The following is an 18,321-nucleotide window of genomic DNA, read 5'->3' on the forward strand; positions in this document are numbered from 1 at the left end:
TTGGTCTTGCTTCAAAATCTTCGTACGCAATTTTAGACCCCACCAGAGAGATTCTGCCAGAAGCTCAGCTCAGTATCATCTCCCTGTAAGCAGTGTATACTGTATGTAATGCTTGTTGTGATTCGCTGGTGTTTGACGGAAATTGATGCGTCACTGCAGAGCTTCAGCCTCAGGCTATCTGGCACGTTCATGAATTTGCGACAGTTGTCATGAATTACTCAGCATGTGTGGGTGAGCGCTTGTCCGGACTTGCACTCCACACCCAGAAAGGGATAATTTCTGTTACTGTTAAGAATGGAATTTTACAATATATCATCTATGATGCACAACAGGAATAACCGTAAGGCTCAGACACAAATCTTGCTTTTTCAGCCTGCAATAGTCAGCTTTCACTGGCTAGACACTGCTAGTGATTCAGTATCCAAATTATGCTCACAGTGTGGTTGGTCAGTGAGTGTGCAGGTAACAGCAGACGGTCTACACATTATGTTATTGCAGGTGTTAAATCCAGGCAGGCAAAATGTGGTGAAGTCACACAGATACAAACAGTCAAATGATTTTAACATTGGGTCCAAAAGGTCAAACATTTGCATTATTATTGCTTTTAGAACATTGGCCTTTGAAAACTTGGGTTATAACAAAACATGTGCATTTTTTCGATGGACATTGTAGTCAGGGTGGCAGTAAAATAAAGTCAGTAGTTTGTGGAAAAGGCTGAGATATGAAGGCTAATGGGCTGTGTGTTTCATCATCCTGCAAACTTCAATGGCTTTTCAGCTAACATGAGATTGAATCGATAATGACTGAATTCTCATTTTGGGGTGAGAGTCTCCTTTATTTTGAGATATTTGACTCATAGCTCTGAGTTTTTCACTTTGGTTGAACATTTTTCATTTTTCAAAAGCAAGCCTTGATAGCAGTGAACACTTGGCCCCTGGTGTTGTAAGGTTTTTCTTCAGAAATACCAGCGCATTTAAATCTTGAAAATTGAAATGGCTCACACATAAGGAAAGTGTAAGAGGATAACTTATAGAGTTCAGATTTTTGTGACTCCCTTAAAAACACATTGATCTCTGTATTACCAGACAAACTCTAAAACATGACCCCAGATTTTCTGTTTATGTATAATAAAAAATGAATGGATAAACACTTGCAAAGCAGCAGAACTTTGGGTCTTTTAAGGGCAGGTCCACTAGGCATGTGCAGGCCTATTAGCAGCCATTGTACCAGACTCCCTCCCTACACCTCGCCATTATCTCATGTTTCGTGGCAGCCACCATTGTTCCCATTTCCAAAAAACCCAAGGCAACCGAGCCCAGCGACCTGTGCACTGCAGCGCTCACATCTATTGCCACCATGAATATCAAGAGAAACTGTTGGCACATGGCTTGCAAACTGTCACCACTACATTAATAATTGTTATTAACTGTTTAATTTCCTTTGTACTATTTGTATTTGTTTACAACCTACAGAACAGCTTAACTGGAGGTGGCAGGTATTATGTTAATCAAAGAGCAGTAGGTAGTGTGGTACGCAGGTGTTCTAGAAAAGGGAACATGTATTTAACATGTTATGTCATTAAGACCAAGGTTTGAATTCATCATAATAGATGTTGCCAGACTGCCAAAGTTATGTTTTCATTTGAGTTCAGCCATGCTGTCATGCTGTTGGTAGGCTACACATGGTACTCTGAAGCCACCACTTCAGTTTGACGGGAAGTGGAACATCGTTTAGTCTCCTGAATTTAAATAGAACGCCAAGTTCGCAAGATTTCGTTATACCTGACAAAATCACAACCTACTGAACAGGAAACCAGTTTGAGACACACCCAGTGTTTGTGTCTCCATGGTGCTGAGTGTTTTAATGATGAAAAAGGAGAGCAAAACACAAATGTCTCCTCCCCAAATCTGACTTGGTTTGATTTCTTTAAACCACTTTATATCACTGTCAAAACTTGACATGGCAAAGCATGAAACAAAACATGGTAGGCAATTAGTTTTTAATGTGCCACTCCTTTTCAGTTGTAAGTGAATTATGCCCTCCAGGTTTAGGTAAGTATGATAACTGGGATAGGCCTATTTAAATTGTTGTAACATGTCAAATTTGTTACAAATAGACTGGGTAGTTTGTGTTAACTGTCAAATGAACACGAAGAGGTTCATATTAATTAAATAACAATTTTGTACAAAACATGCTTTACATTTCTTTGGAAAACATGGTCATGGTTTCACCTTGCTTGATGTAAAAATAGTGTGGTTTTGTGGTCTGCAATGTTTTATACACATCTACAATGTTTGTACATTATTTCTCTCAGTTAAAAAAATACTCCAGGAGGAACTTGAAAAAGGTCCAATACCTTCATCACGTCACATTTAGATAACTGTGATTCTCAAGTTTCTTTTCCTGGTTGATTAAGTTGGAATTTTCTGTTCCTGGTTGATCAAATGCAAAATACAGTTTCCAGGCTCACAAACAGATCACTGACTGATGTCACTATTAGATATCTTGTTACATTTTCGTCATTCTAAAATGCTTAATTAGTTTGTTTGGGTGATTTTTTTTTAAAATTATATTCTTTGTATACCATCTTTTTTATGCCTGCTGTTAGTTTTGAAAGTCATATTTTTGCATTTACATTTACTCAGTTCTCATTTAAAATGAATGTCTGTGCCACATTTCATGTCTTTCTATCCAATAGTTGTTGCGATAAGAACAAGAAATGTCAATGTGATGATGGCCCTAGATGAAAAGCAAGAGTCTGAGAACCATGAATATCTGTACCAGAACACGGAAAGTTGTTTGGAAAAGAGCTTCATGCGATCAGCAATATCGTAGCAGCATTAAAGAGGGCCTGTTTTTACTCCTTTTCCTCAACCCGATTCAGCCTGTGTTTGTGCCATTTGTGCAGTTGGAGAATTTGATGACTCTTGACACTTGACTCTTAAACCGACGAGCACTCTGACGGGAGGCAGACCCTCGCTGACATCTGCCAGACTAAAGATTGGCCAAAATAAGAACTTCCACAGAATACTCAGAGGCTTCTTTGCAGTTACCCTTTCCCATACGCAATTTGACATGGAGTCAATTCGACAGGAAACAAAGGCAAGCTGTGAGGAGGAGTGGCTGTATGAAGCAATTGCAGACCATTCCAGATAGGGATCTTTCAAGCCAACAGATTGCATGTTCAGACTAGATGCACTCATTCTCATGAAATAGACCTGTTTTGCATTCATGACTTTTATGGGTTGCATATGCAGTATATGTTTATACACATGTTTATATATTAGATTTCTGTATGGGCTCAACATCGAGGTGGATTTAGGAAAAGAAGGGGCACAGGGGGCTCTGCCATTTACAGTAATTAGAGGTAGACATTACCTAAAGCAACACATGTTAATAAGAAATCATGTAAATGTTTCTCTTGCCTGTATAGAATAGCTATACATTGATGCTTGCATATCTTAGTTGATCTGTATATCTATGTTTATCTTCATTTAAATGTGTAGTCTGCACTGTGTATAAGTATAATGAGAGCTACTGACAACAAGCGTAAATTTCCTCGCATGTGTCAGCATACTAAATTATTGGCTTTATCAACCAAAAAGTTTATTCTAAGTGTAATGTTGATATGTACAACACACAGGCTGATGTAGGTTGGAAAGAGAGTCTATTAAGTCAGTTAGATAGCATGGTGTCAATGGAAAGAAATGCAGTGTTGTAAAACATATGATGTTGGACATAGCTTAAATGTTGACCACTGAGGATGCTATGGAAGGTATCCAAAAGAAGCCTTTGAAATGCAGAGAGAGATTACATGTTTAATGACATGGGTTGTGCTGGAGTCACTACCTGTACAACAAAATGCAGTTTAGCATCTAACCAGTCGCAAAGTGCATATATATATGAAGATGAATGAATGTCCCGAATGAGCAATAAACCAGTGACATGTACTGTAGGCATGAATGCAGCAAGACATGTACTTGACAATTTCGAGGATCTTTACTTGAGAATCTTCATTTTATGCTACATTACAGTACACTAGTATTTTACATACAAAACTTAATTCTATAAAATATGATGCATTATTATAGATTCAACTACACAAAAGTATATGAAGCCGTTAAAGGCCGTGTTTGTGCTCTATTTACTGTAAATACAGCTTACAGGTTAATGCACACTAATGCTCAAATAATATAATAACACTGACATGGAAGATTCTGCATAATGAGTACTTCACTTTTAATACTTAAAGTACATTTTCATTCCAATACTTAAACTTACATTTTCACTTGAGTAGCCTACGTTTTTGAATGCTGTACTTTCATTTGTAATGGAGTATTATTATAGTATAGTACTGCTTCTTTCACATGAGTAAATGATGTAAATACTTCTTCCACCACAGATGATATAACGTGAAAGTATGTTGGAGAAAGACAGGTTTGGTGGACAGACTTCACATCCGGCAATGCGTCCTGTTTGGACGTCGCACATTGATGACGCTGTGTTTGCAGTAACGTTAGCTGTATTGACAACGTACACTTTCATCATTGACTGATTTCACAGCAGAAATAAGGTAAGCAGAGATGTTCTGTACGCGTGTTTTACAGGTCTTAAGAGTGAAGGTCAAACTACCGCTGTCACGCCGAAACACAATGATTTTGCACGCTAAACTAACCTATTTTCAAAGTTGGTCTAACTGCTGCAGCTTAGCCACAGCTGTTAACAGCCGAGGCAGCGTTAGCAGCACTAGCTGCACAGAACTTCACTTGTGTTTTATAAGCTTTAGTGAGGTAACAACTCCACCTTTTCACGCTACAAAACTGAGACAACTGTAACATTAATGAGCGCTGACGACTCGTTTGACAGGACAGATCTGACATTGTTTTAGGGAGCGAGTGACTTCTCAAACTTTCGTGTAACGTGAGTAACGTTACTTTAACTTTAGCTAACTGAAACATCATATGTTCTCCCTCCTGTCAAGGAAATAAGCCTTTTATTGGTTTTATTTAAGTTGGGCCATTTGTTGCAAGATACACTGCCAGTGAAAAAACGTATACATCCGCAGTTGTTGCTGTTTTTGGTTAAATCTAAAGCAGCTGCACTATTTGTCAAAGTTTGCCCCATGTACCATATGGCAATTACCTGCAAGGGAGTAATATTAACAAAGGAGACCGTTCCGGCTTTAAAAGTTTAAAGTGACATGTTTCCTAGATTGCGCCTGTTTGTTGATCTAAATGGAGCATCTTACAGAGATGCCAGTTGTGCTGTGTAAATTTGTTATGTAACGATACAACAAACATTTCACAGATAAGCATGAGCAAACAGAGAGCCACTTCATGAAATGACATGACCTGATGTTGTCTTTTCATTGCAATAAGACATTTGCATACTCAACCTTAGATGACACAGTATTGCCTAAGTTTAATGAGTGCTGACATGTACAGTATCCCCAGAGCATCTTCAACAGAGGTTGAAGCAGGAAACGGGCTTCAGTTGTGTTAAACGGAGCCAGTGCAAACTTTGCCAACCAGAAGTGAAAGATGAAAGTGACTTGAAATATACATTATCATACAGTTAATCTTATCATATAAGTCTTTTCATTAATTTTGAGGGCTGCATCTAATGATTGTTTTCATTACTGATTAGTCTGCTTATTACTTTCTCAATTAATCATTTGAGCCATGAAATGTCAGAAAATAGTGACAATTCACAATTTCCTAAAGCCCAAGCTGGGTTGATAAGTAACATTATTATTGGGGTTGAGTGGCAACTCATATTGAATACATGACGCACAGACTGAGGCTAGAGTGTGATGAGAGGACTGTAACATCTCGCCATATGTTATCCATCAGTCAAATGACACAAGCTATAGGCCTACAGCTTATATTTCAGTAGGGTCCATTTGTTTTAAGGTACTCTGCCACTAAGTCTTGTTAAAATCCTGAACTCCTGTCATCTTAGCTTTTTTGGTTACATCTGAAACAATGCTCTCACTTTGATGTGTGTTTGCCACGTGTACTATATGACATATGTCTAAAAGTTTAAAGTGACAAATTTGCTGCAAGTCGCCTGTTTATTGAACTGAAGGCAGTGTCTTGCATCTAATCACAGATGCCAGTTGTACCATGGAAGTTTCTTATGTAACGTTAAGTTTTCTTTCTACCCAGCGGCAAAACTACAGCAGATGATTTCACTGATAAGTAAAAGCAACTTGGAACAGAGAGCCACCTCATGAAATTACCTGATGTTGCCTTTTGTTTCAATACAAACATTTGCATACTCAAGTATCAGATGACACAGTATTGTGCAAGTACTATGCGTGCTGACATGTAGGGTATTTCCAGAGCAACAGAGGTTGAAACAGGAAACAGGCCTCAGTTGTATAAAACAAGACGTAGTAAAACATCCATCCAACAAGTCATGGCCAAAAAGTAAAAAATAGCTTTTCATTAAAGCTTGAATCTAATCATCTGGGACTGTATATATATATATATATATATATATATATATATATATATATAGATAGATTATATATTTCAGGTGAAATGCAAACTTTGCTTATACAGTTTATCATATCATATAGGCTAGTTCTCTTTAATTGAGTTTAAGGGCTGCAACTAACTATTATTTTTATTATCAATTCATCTGCCTATTATTTAATTAATCGTTTGGTCTATAAAATGTGAAATAGTGACAATACCAGTCACAATATCCTAAAGCCAAAAGTGACCTTTTCAAATTGCTTGTATTGTCCGACCAACAGTCTGAAATCTAAAGATATTCAAAACAGTGGCGGTTAATATGGAAGATTTAAAATGCACAGACAAAAACAACTGAAGCAAAGAAATAAAGTGAAATACAATATATATTGTTAATGTTTTATGTATGCATTTACTGTGTCATAATTAAATGAAAAATGTATGTTAAAAGGACAATTATTAAGCTTTATGTGTTTAGTAACTGAATTAATTGTTTGACATTGTGACATGGATTTTTCATGCCACGTTGAAATCAAATGACAGAAAAGTGAAAATGTATTACTACTATTACTATGTAGAGTCACTACTACAGATGAAAGCAGAAAATCTAAAACTTGTTGCCAATTAAATAAATAACTTGGAGGTCCAAAAGGACACTCATATTAAGTCTTGTCTTACAGTTATTTTCTGAAATCTAGCACTTTGCTGCGTTGTCAGGACAAAAGCGACAGTTGACTATCAGTAGTAGTAATATTTGCAAAATTAATCCGCCCTGTAGTCTCACATTCAGCCCTTCAGGCCATCCTAGCTATCTTGCTTTCGGATCTATTAACATTAGCTTCTCCTCCTCCATTAAACCAGTCAGTGTTTACTGTAAACTAACACAAGCTAACAGACACTAATTAGCTGTCAACATTTACTGAGAATTCTGCCAAGAGGATCCCTCTAAGTGTGTTTGTACAGCACCCTTTAACAATGCAGACAGTCGATCACAAATGTAACTTAAGCCTCTTTCACGCATAGTTTTTCGGTAAATTACTTGGATAACCTTTGTGGCACTGCTAGTAATTTTCACTATTCACACATGCAGCTACATTCAGGAACATTTCTGCCTTGCGCCTTTTCACACACGCCATGGCAATACAAGATTCAAATACATCATAAGCGGAGTCTTGTGATTGATCGCAAGCTCCACCTTTACATGCGTCCCTGCAATGTTACTTTCATTCACAACACGGCCGTACCAGCATTTTCCCTGAAATGTTGCTAGGTCTTGAGGTAGAAAATTGGCGGTACAGATTGCCCTGAATATCAATCCCTGCTCTCATTCACACGACCCCATGCAGGAAATGTTTAGGGATAGGCTGCATGTGTGATTAAATGTGCAGTCAATGCCCTGCAGCAAGCTAGCCCACAAGAAACCGCTTTAATTTGAAAGTCTGAATGTCATGGCTGCCAGCAGCGCATGTCAGCAATGATAAGCAATCATAGTTGATTGTTTTTAGCATTGACAATGTGTCTCCATTTAAAAAAAGAAAGAACTCCCTTCCATGTCCTCATGAAAAGTAATGACAGGGCTTTGCATTTACTATTGGCGGGTTTAGGCTGCTCACCTTTTCACTTAATTTACTGTGTTGTGATTTGATTTTAATGAGACATAGAAAATGCCACAATGAAAAGTCCATTCAGTTATGAAAGACAAAAAACGAGTAAATGCATGCATTTAAAGAAAATACAAATAACAAGGTGTATTGTATTTCACTTTATTTCTTTGTTTGATTTGTTGGGGCATTTTAAATCTTCCATAGATCAATTTGTCCTATCCTGTTTAAACTGACACCCTAATCACAACAAAATAAAGAATAACTTTATTACATCATTTACATCCTTTTTCTAAATGCAATTATCTATTTAACAATCAATTCCACATAGTTACACTTTTTATTTACCTGCATCTTAATGGTAAAAGTCTCGTTTACTTCCGTAAAACTTTCACATCTTTAAGGGTTTTCCATGTCATGTAACCATTGGTATAAATAGAAATTTAAATCAATAGTGGCATCAGAGATTTCTGAGCAGCGCTGCCTAGCTGCCCTTCCATCCAAGGAAACCGCGGCTTCTCCTCAACTGTGGTGTGGGAGGAGAAGGAAGGAGAGGAATTACTGAGAACTGTAAATCAGTTCCCCTTTATTCTTCCTTGTGTTATCTCAACAGTATCAGATTTCAAGGGAATAAATCAAAATAAAGAAGTAAGACGCTGGCAGAATGCTGTTTCATTGTGACTTAAGAGCAAAAAGCCTGTCTCATATGACACCAAAATCAATGTTAATGCAACCATTTACCAGGCGTCTTGGCATGGTGAATTGTCTCTAAATGTGGTCAATGTCTTTTTTCACAGGAGATGTCATCTTTGTGTGGCACCAGCAATGGCTGCCAGGATGCAGGTCAAGAGGCCGCAGAGAAACAGGCAGAGAAACAGGCAAGCACAACATGACGGATAAACACTTTGAACTGCATTTGTGTGAAATGATGCCGCAGAAATACACCTGAACTTGGCAGATGTCTGCCAAAGTGAGAAACTACAAAGTATATTTTATGGGGGTTTAGGAAGCCTTTAAGTCATTTTTCCGTAGCAGTAATTGTGAATGCATTGGTTACACTGAATAATAGTATTTTGTGTTCATTATCATGTCACTGTCCTGGTACAGCACGACTGATGTATTAATTGGGCAAAGAAAAAAGCACAGTACTCATTTTAACTATATGACTGGTGTTTATTGTCCGCAAATCCCATGAAAAGACCAACAATGTATTTGTCTGCCTCTCAATACTTTCTGACTTCCCTAGCCTGTCTCTGGCACACAGCCTTAAGCCCATTAGTTCCTTCTGAAGACATAAATCTTTAAAAACTGGTCCCAAATATATAGTTAAATATTTTTTAAAAGGCTCAGTAATTTCCTCAAACAGTTGGCACTGTAGTTTTTAGCAAACATAACTCAAACAGGAATAAGTAGTGCATTTGTTGGGGACTATTTTAAGCTGTGGATTAATACACATTTGGAGCTCTGGTATTTGGGGCAGCAGGACGGTGTATGTGGGATTGAGTAAAAATAAACTAGTGTGTGTGTTCATGGTAATTAAGGAACATGTCACCCAGTACAATGGTGTGACTCACTGATGTGTTTTTATAAGTTTACAGCAATAGAGCTCTATGTCAGAGGAATAATCAGGCAATACTTATTAGTAGGTTCAATTTATTGTTGGTTTTTATGTTTTCATGTGATTTGTTGACCGTAAGAAACATAGAATATCACAAAAGTTTTCCTTTAACTTACAATTTTGCTTCAACCGCAGTAAAAACGTATGCATTGGTTATACTGAATAACAGTTTGCTGTATCCATTACAGTGACAAAGTACTGGTACAGAAATACCCAAAACATCAACATTAAAATCACAGTGCTTTAAGCAAGTGCATTTAAAAGTTTAGTGAGTGTTAAAATGATAACTTGGTTTTATGTGTGTTTCAGGAGAAGGAGCATCCTCGTGCACTCATCCCTGAGTTATGCCGACTCTTCTACCAGCTGGGATGGGTGACAGGGACGGGCGGAGGGATCAGTCTGAAACGAGGGTTTGTTTGTACATTAATTTCTTGCAGAATATTGTAAAGGATCAGAAATGGTAATGGTCTCTAAACTAACTGTGACTATCTATCCCAGCTTAAAGGCTGCAAAAAGGGGTTTTCATTCCAACTGAATTCACTAATTCACACACCTTCATTTAACTTTTTCTGTTTGCATATCTTTGACAATCCTGCCAAAAATGTACTTCTGTTAGTTAGAATTTTTTAGGACATTTGTATGCTGACAAAAGTGCAGTGAGGCTGATGTGAGGTCAGTTATATCGGTTTTGACAAAGTATGCAATTCTCGGGTGAAGAGAGAAGGCCACACTTTTGCCATAATGAAACAGAATTCAAACTGAAGGCTTTGACAGGTTATTACAAATATCTTTGAACTGTGTTGTTTTGGATGGCAGCTAGACAGAAAGCCCCACCCATTAGCAAATGCTTGTTTGAAATGGGGAATGGCAATGACATTTATTTAAGCCAACAGGGGAACTTGATGAAACCAAATAAGATTTACTGACCGCAGCTCCATGTAAGCTGGTGTTTTATTCAGATAGAAAAACATTGTTTCATCTTGTTAAATTATTACACCTTTAGATTCAGATAGAAAATAAGCAGTGCTAAGCTTCAGTGCTTCAGCTGCACAGAGAATTACGCCTCAAAATGCCTGTGTTTTTGACAGAGTGATGACTATTTTCTCATTGTCAGCTTTTTAAGTTAAAATGCAGGAGACATTTTGAAGTCCCGATCTGTGGCCCCAACATTTTGTACATGGGCTACTACATGAAAACGATTCAGATTTATCCATATTGTGGCTGTTCATACTGTTTATGAATTGGTGTTTTAATTGTTCAGCTCAGGAACCTAAAAGTTGTTTTGTAGCTTCTAACAATGAAAATATATAATACATGAAGCAATCTGAATAGACGGTAGAGTTTCACATAAAAAATTCTAATGAGAGTATTTTTATTTTCTGAGTGAGTGCAGGACTGAATTTTAAGTTTTGAAGCCTTTTTTTTTGCACTTGCTTTGGTTTGACTCAGAAATGACTCAGAGCCTGAGGCGGCCTCGCCAAACCTTGAACAAAAAAAATCAATAGGCTACTCCTTTATCTGCTGAGTTTGTTGCTGGATAAGTGTAATGCCTTTATCCTCTACATTGTATGTGGAAACTGTAGGGCTTTCCACATTTTACCAAAAAATATGATCATTGCAAAGATTTTGAGGGGATCAACTGAGGCGTTGTGTTTAACTCTGAAAATCTATTGATTTCTTTACTTTTTACCTCAGGCTTATTTTTCATTAGGTCATTTAGTCAAGACTGTAGAAATTGGTCAAATTTTCCAACAATGACCAATTTTTGGGTCAGGCAAATGCGTTGTGTTGACACACAGATTGCACATTTGCAGTTCAAAGTGTATTCCAAGTAAATGGAACAAATGAGTCTAAGCCACAAAAACAGTTTTAGATTAAAAAATGATAGCTTTAGCGATGACTGCAAAAAGTCTATTGCAGAAGTAAAAAGAATTACTTATAGAAACTACCCTGGGGAGTGGGTTCTTTATGGGTGGCTGGAAAAGCGTTCTTTTTAAACATTTTGTTGTAACCATAGAGATTCAATTCAGCACATAACACCATAACATTTCCTTTGAGGCAAAGACAAAATAACCTGAGAAGAGTCCAGTTATTTGTATGCCGCGCAAGGCCATGATAACTCCTGGGATTGCTATTTCAATAACCATTTTATTGTCCTTGGCTTTCTACATGATATTAATGCACACCATGTCGTTTGTTGTGTAACTCACAGAGAGCAGATCTACATTGCACCATCAGGTGTCCAGAAAGAGAGAATACAGGTGAGCAGGTTCTAACTACAGTGTGAAATATTATTATTATCTGCTCAGTACAAATAATCAAAGTCCTGGTTGAGCAGTATTCAGTTAAGGTTTTAAATCATACTATTGTAATGTTTGTGTTACTCAGCCAGAAGACATGTTTGTGTGTGACGTGGAGGAGAGGGACATCAGCTGCCCACCTGCCTGGAAGAAGTTAAAGAAGAGCCAGTGTACACCACTTTTTATGAACGCCTATACTATGAGAGGTGAGTCACTCTAATACATTCATACACGTACCACCAATTATCTCTTTAATGGAGTCGGTGAGCTACTCATTTTGTCTGTGTCCAATCCATAGTGTACTACAGCACAAAGGAAGAAATGGGAAAACAGAAACAAAATACTTTTTATCTAAAAAGGTTTCTTTATGTGTATTGCATGTTTCTAATTTGAGAGGCTGAATGGAATTGAAAGAATTGGACGCATGTTCCCAAATGTTGTGATCATGTTCACTGAAGGTGGAACACCATTTTGTCATTAGAAATTAAGTAACAAATAGTCATGGAAACAAAATTGTAAAATCAGTAATAGACTCCAAATAGTTTCTTTCTGTTCTTTTTTTCTTTTATTTAACAATACATTTCATTCTATTAATATACTATATAAGGTTTTCTTTGGATAACTTTACTCTAAAATAAAGGTTGAGACAAGCTTAAATATTTCAGATAAAAATCCAGAGAATTGCAGTTTTTTAAAGTATTAATGACATACTTAATCCTAAAATTATGATTCTTGATGACGTATGAATTACTCATCCCTTCTACCCTGAAATGCCAAGTGAAAGTTTGTTCAGTTTGCATTCTTTACTGATATTGAAGGCTATGAAACTAGAACCCATTACTAACACAATTTTAGTAATTTTAAAGCATAATGTCAGAAAACATAGTCTGATCATCGTCAATAGGGGATTGCATGCTTTCTCTTGCCTTGTTACAACTATCATTTGAGGAATACAATACCAGTAAACAACACTCAAAAATCAAAATCTGCTTTTCCTTTGCTAAAATACAGGGGCACAGGCAGTTATACACACCCACTCCAAGGCTGCTGTCATGGCAACGCTGCTGTATCCTGGCAAAGAGTTCAGAATAACACACCAGGAGATGATCAAGGGGATTCGTAAGGGAACCTCAGGCACCAACTATCGGTATGTAATCAAGCAGCAAGGATTAGTGAAGTCCAAAGAGTTTCCAAGCATTTTCAATTCTCAGTCAAGTGGAGGTTTGTAAAGTCTTGGTTATGAAAGTATCTTGGCACTCAGAGTAGAAATCATAGCTACAACGTGTTGCCTTTCGGCGAAATTTTTATGAAAAATACGGAACCCTTGAGATTTGTTTGGATCCAAAGAGTGCTCCGCTTCGGCAGACACATGGTACATTAGGCAGGACCCTGCTCGACCACATGTTTGTAATGAAACTGTTTTCAGGTGCTGTAACTGAAATGTTGCTGTTTTAACTGAGCTTCAGTAATGTAACCTTGTTCAAAGTGAGCTTAAAGGGTAACCACACCGTTGAATTCTGCTAAAACCATCTGTCCCAGCATATTTAAAAGTTGGCTAGTGGCTCTACTATGAAAGGCACTCCACTGTGTGTGTCTGTGGAGGAGTGTCAGTACATAGCCTTAGCCATTCTGTTTATCGTCGTTAACGTTGCTGTTCGTAGGCCCTAAATATATTTTTTGGGCGGCTGTGGCTCAGGAGGTAGAGTGGGTCATCCATTAATCACGACATTGGCAGTTCCATCTCCGGGTCCTCCTGTCCACATGTCAAAGTGTCCTGGGCACAGAACCCCAAGTTGTTCCTGATGAACATGCCAGCGCCTTGCATGTGTGTGAATGAGAGGCATAATTGTAAAAGCTCTTTGTCCATTAGGGTAGAAAAGCGCTGTATAAATGCAGTCCATTTACCATTTTTAAGCCCATGTGTTGTGTTTACGGCCACTGCAGAGGAACAAGTCTCGTTTATGGATGACACAATTCTTCTGCCGGCACTCTTGCTAATGCTAGCGTGTGTGAGAGGTGCAAACCGGGGCTACAGCTGACCATTGTTCTGCTTTTTATACTTGGCACAGCAGCTGCTACCACAGAGGTCAACATGCATAATAGACCTCACAGTCCTATTTCCTGAACCAGACTTTCAAATCCAGACACATACAAGCTAATTTTCAGTTTTCAACACACAGTGTAAAATGTGTTGGAAAAACCATCTGTATGAACATCATATACCAACAAGAATCTATGTGATTATGTATACAGTGTGCTTACACTACGAATAAACAGTCTTTGTTTGTTTATTTATATGTGTGGTTCATCTGCCAAGGACTAGTGAATAAAATCTGCCTACAAGAATAATTAGTCAAGGTGGAGTTCTGGCACACGTTCACCTACTATTAATCTGACAGTAGACGTTTCCAGCATTGCCTGGTGTTGCAGCCGCCAACTTTCCCGTGGAAACCAACGTCATGTCATCGGCTCTTTGACTTCATCAGGGTTCAGAAAGGCATAACCGTGGTTCATGAAATCAACCACATGAAGTCTTTTATCCTCTTTGTACATAAATGTGTCCTGTCTTGCCTTTCCTTTTTCAATGACACTGATGCAAATCACAGGCTGAAACATGTATAGATCAACTTTGTGATAGAGACTCTGCATTGTTGCTAGAATTTAGTTTTTGTTATTTTTTTGTTTGTACTTAAGATTGGCTTTGTTCGTGTAATTGGGTACTGTGCAAAATAATATTGTTATTGACTTAAACTTTCCTAATTTCATTTAGGGGATCCACTTCACAATTTAGCACTGACTGAAAAGCCACATAGGAATAACATTTAAAGAGTTCAAAGATTTGACAGTGAGCAGTGTGTTACCCATCCAGGCAGTTAATGAAAGGGGGAAATGTTGGCAGAGGTTTAGATAAGGTCAGAGCTTGGAAGGAGGCAGTCAGGAGCGTATTTTCATGATTCATTATTTTGATTAATTGTTCAGTCTGAATGTCAAAAAATGTGAAAAATGTACAAGGTGACAACTTCAAATTGCTTGTTAAAACAATTCAAAACCAAAGATATTCAACTTACAATGATATACAACATAAAAAAACACAAACGTCCTCACAATTTTTTGTATTTTTTCTTGATGAATGACCAGTTTCAGTTATATGCCTGATTCACAGTCATTGTATTACTTTGATTTGATTGCCTCTCAAATCAGAGAGATTATGTAGCAGACAGTGGTGTCAAGCTTCGAGAACAGGCATGTAGAGCCTATCTGACAGGCCTCTGATGGCTAAGGGTAATGCCTCAAAAAGTTATTAGCCTGGTTGTAATTTGTCATTTTGTACCCTGCATATACCCAGGTATGATGACACCCTGGTCGTGCCTATTATTGAAAATACACCAGAGGAGAAGGACTTGAAAGAACGGATGGCTTGGGCAATGGAGGAATACTCCGATTCATGCGCGGTCCTCGTCCGCCGCCATGGTGTCTACGTCTGGGGCGAGTCGTGGGAAAAAGCTAAAACCATGTGAGCATTTACCTCCGATCACTATTAACCTCTTTGATCTTGTTTATGACTAAGAATATATCGTATTGAGGGCATTTGTAACAAATAAAACAGATTATTTACGTTGTATTTTTCCAACACTTCAAATACTGCTGCATTTTTTAGGTGTGAATGCTACGACTACCTGTTCGACATCGCCGTCCAGATGAAGCAGTGTGGACTGGACCCAGCAGCCCTCCCAACGGAAGAAAAGGGAATAGTTTGACATTCACTGGTGCTTTTTAAAGAGACATTTGTTGCACAAAGGTCAGTGGAGTTCAATCAGGAGAGCAGATTGTAATCATTTGCCTTTCACGCAGACCTGCTTCAAATTTCATGAAATTTGATGGTGAGGGTAGATCCAAGGAGATTGAATGCCTGTAAACGCTGCAAAGCACTGTGGGACAACTCACGAGTGAGCAGCTGTCTAATCACCGTCCTCAGGTTCAAATGCTTTCCTATTCAAGTTTGACTGCACTGGAATCAAGGTCTTGGTGTATGTGAGGAATGAACATACTGTGCATCTCAATGGATCTGTAATGGTGATTAACTGCCATTGCTTCAATCAATAAAAACTGATGATGGATTGTAAATCGTGAGTCACAAAAATTCTATAGGTTTCCCCTTACCTTTTGTAATGACCCCTCGCACTCTTGTTTGTGGCTCCTGGTATGTGGTTTCCTGTGTGTTTCCTGTTCTTGTGTAGGATACAGAGTGGCAGAGGTGTGTCAGGAGGATGAGCCACATCTGAAGCAACTCCTCCTGATTGCCATGTAAGAGGGCTGGATCTGGCAGTTCTGGCTCTCTCTCTCTCCCCCCAGCCAGAAGGGTTTTGTTTGGTTGTGCTTTGGGTTCTATTTGATTTGTTTTACGCTTACACATTTTGCTTACACTACTTTTGCCCACATCCATGCACTCACTACGCCACTGATGATACTGATTTACAAGCTTCACTGTATTTTTGTGTAGAGGTTAGCATTGGTTCAATACATGTGTTTAATCCATCATAATCTGTGTGGTCTCCCTTGTTTTGTCTGAACTCTGAGCTGGTTCATGACACCTTTTTTAAGAGTTTTAAAATGTAAACCAATTTTCCAATTTGAAAATCATTTTATCATCTTTGTTTTAACAAAAAGGCACCCAGAATGATGCCGGATGTTTTGTGTAAACTACCAATAATTTCTGAAGCCATATTTCAGCTTCACGCAACAAATGTAATACACAAATATCATTTTTGACTTGTGATAAACAACACCTACACACACACAATTGTGGTCACTTTGTCAAACACCTTTCAGTGAAAATAACCCCGTGTTGCGTAAAAGGACCCGTGAGTGTATTTGGTGCAGGCATCGCACAATACCTGTCGATCCTTGCACCCCATACCTCCAGTTGTCTGCATACTCATTTCTCATGAAAGCCAGAGTTGTTCTTTTTAACAAGCTCCCTCTGCTGCCACCATCCCATTGCTTCCACCACTGTACTTGCTCAAAACAGAGCACTGTCAAATATGCTGCAGGCTCATTTGAAATTGAAAAAAACAACAACAAAAATATTATTTTGTGCTGCGCTAACACTGCCAAGATTCCCCATCTTCTGATTAATGAGGAATTCTGGTAAACTCATTTGCAAAAGAAATTGAACCCCAGCCCATAATATATAAATGACATTGTGAAGCTCGCAATGTCGGAGTCTCATTGTCTCCACTGTGTCAGTGTCTCAGATTTGAGTCTGTTTGTTCTTGAATCTTTGCTGCTCTTCAATGATTTTCTGAGGAATGATCTGTAAAAATCTGACAAATGACTGTGTTTAAGAGAAAAGAAAGAAAGCGGTTCATAAAGTATTCAGCATTGTCTAAGTCAGACTACGCCCCGGCACCTGAAAACAAATATTATGTGTATTATATATTCCAATATTCATGCCATTATGCATTTATATTAATATTTATTACCTGTCAGCCAGCAAAGTTCAGCAACACACACTCACACACTAAAAAAGGAATATGAAGACAGAAGACTCACATGGTATGATCCATACTTAGGAGTGGGGCACAGACACCTTTCCCACAAATACTGAGTGACTGAGTGACTGAGTGAGTGGTCAGTTGGTCACTTTGAAAAAACATGGGAACAAAGAGGCACTAATATTTTCTCTGACCAGGCTCAGAATGGGTTTTCTGAGGTTTCACATTATAGTATCTGGGCAGTTGGGGTGGGGGAGTTGTTAACAACCTGTCTGATAATCTCCAATTGCCAATTCTGCTAGCGGTTTCACAGTGATCAACAGGTGGGGGTACCACGCCAACATATGCAGCAATGTGTCAGCAGAGGCAGGAAAGAAGACTGCTAGCAAGTAAACATGGATGTAAACAATGCTGGATTACACATATTTAAAAAATCAGCTTTGCAAATGTTTTATGAGGAAGGAAATGCATTCAACACATTTGTTAGACCTCAAGGATTCACACAATGCATTTTGGCGAGTAAAACGTAACCACAGGGCACCTTTAAGTTACTTTCTACCACTGCATTAACCAGTGTTTTCCAGAATCTAGCTCCATCTATTAAAACAAAGAAAAAAAATAACACGAAAAGGATAACCTACTTAGGCTTATCCCTAATTTTAGTCTAGGAGGAAGTGAACAGCCACAGATGGAGCCGTTTGTTTGTCAGGACAAACCCCAGAATACACCATGCTAATTTAGCATACATTAGTTGTTAGCTAAAGAATCATGTTTCTCCAAAACCATACTGGTATCAGCCTCTTTTTCTGGCACAAAAATATATTTAAA

General features: G+C 38.2%; 1 protein-coding gene across 2 annotated transcripts; it reads left to right on the top strand.

The window, feature by feature from the left end:
• The first annotated feature begins 4,458 nt into the window (after window positions 1-4,458).
• apip (APAF1 interacting protein) lies at window positions 4,459-16,540 on the top strand. Of its 2 annotated transcripts, XM_070904209.1 has the most exons (9): window positions 4,459-4,573; window positions 8,878-8,958; window positions 10,008-10,108; window positions 11,911-11,959; window positions 12,087-12,204; window positions 13,010-13,145; window positions 15,345-15,512; window positions 15,657-15,797; window positions 16,237-16,540. In XM_070904209.1, exons 2-8 carry the CDS (start codon window positions 8,881-8,883, stop codon window positions 15,754-15,756), a joined length of 750 nt encoding a protein of 249 aa, XP_070760310.1. In that variant the 5' UTR covers window positions 4,459-4,573; window positions 8,878-8,880; the 3' UTR covers window positions 15,757-15,797; window positions 16,237-16,540. The 2 variants fall into 2 exon arrangements, with proteins under 2 accessions (XP_070760310.1, XP_070760302.1); XM_070904201.1 differs by having other exon boundaries at window positions 15,657-16,540.
• Window positions 16,541-18,321: the final 1,781 nt, after the last annotated feature.

Source organism: Enoplosus armatus, chromosome 1, assembly GCF_043641665.1.
Source record: "Enoplosus armatus isolate fEnoArm2 chromosome 1, fEnoArm2.hap1, whole genome shotgun sequence".
Lineage (NCBI taxonomy): Eukaryota > Metazoa > Chordata > Actinopteri > Centrarchiformes > Enoplosidae > Enoplosus > Enoplosus armatus.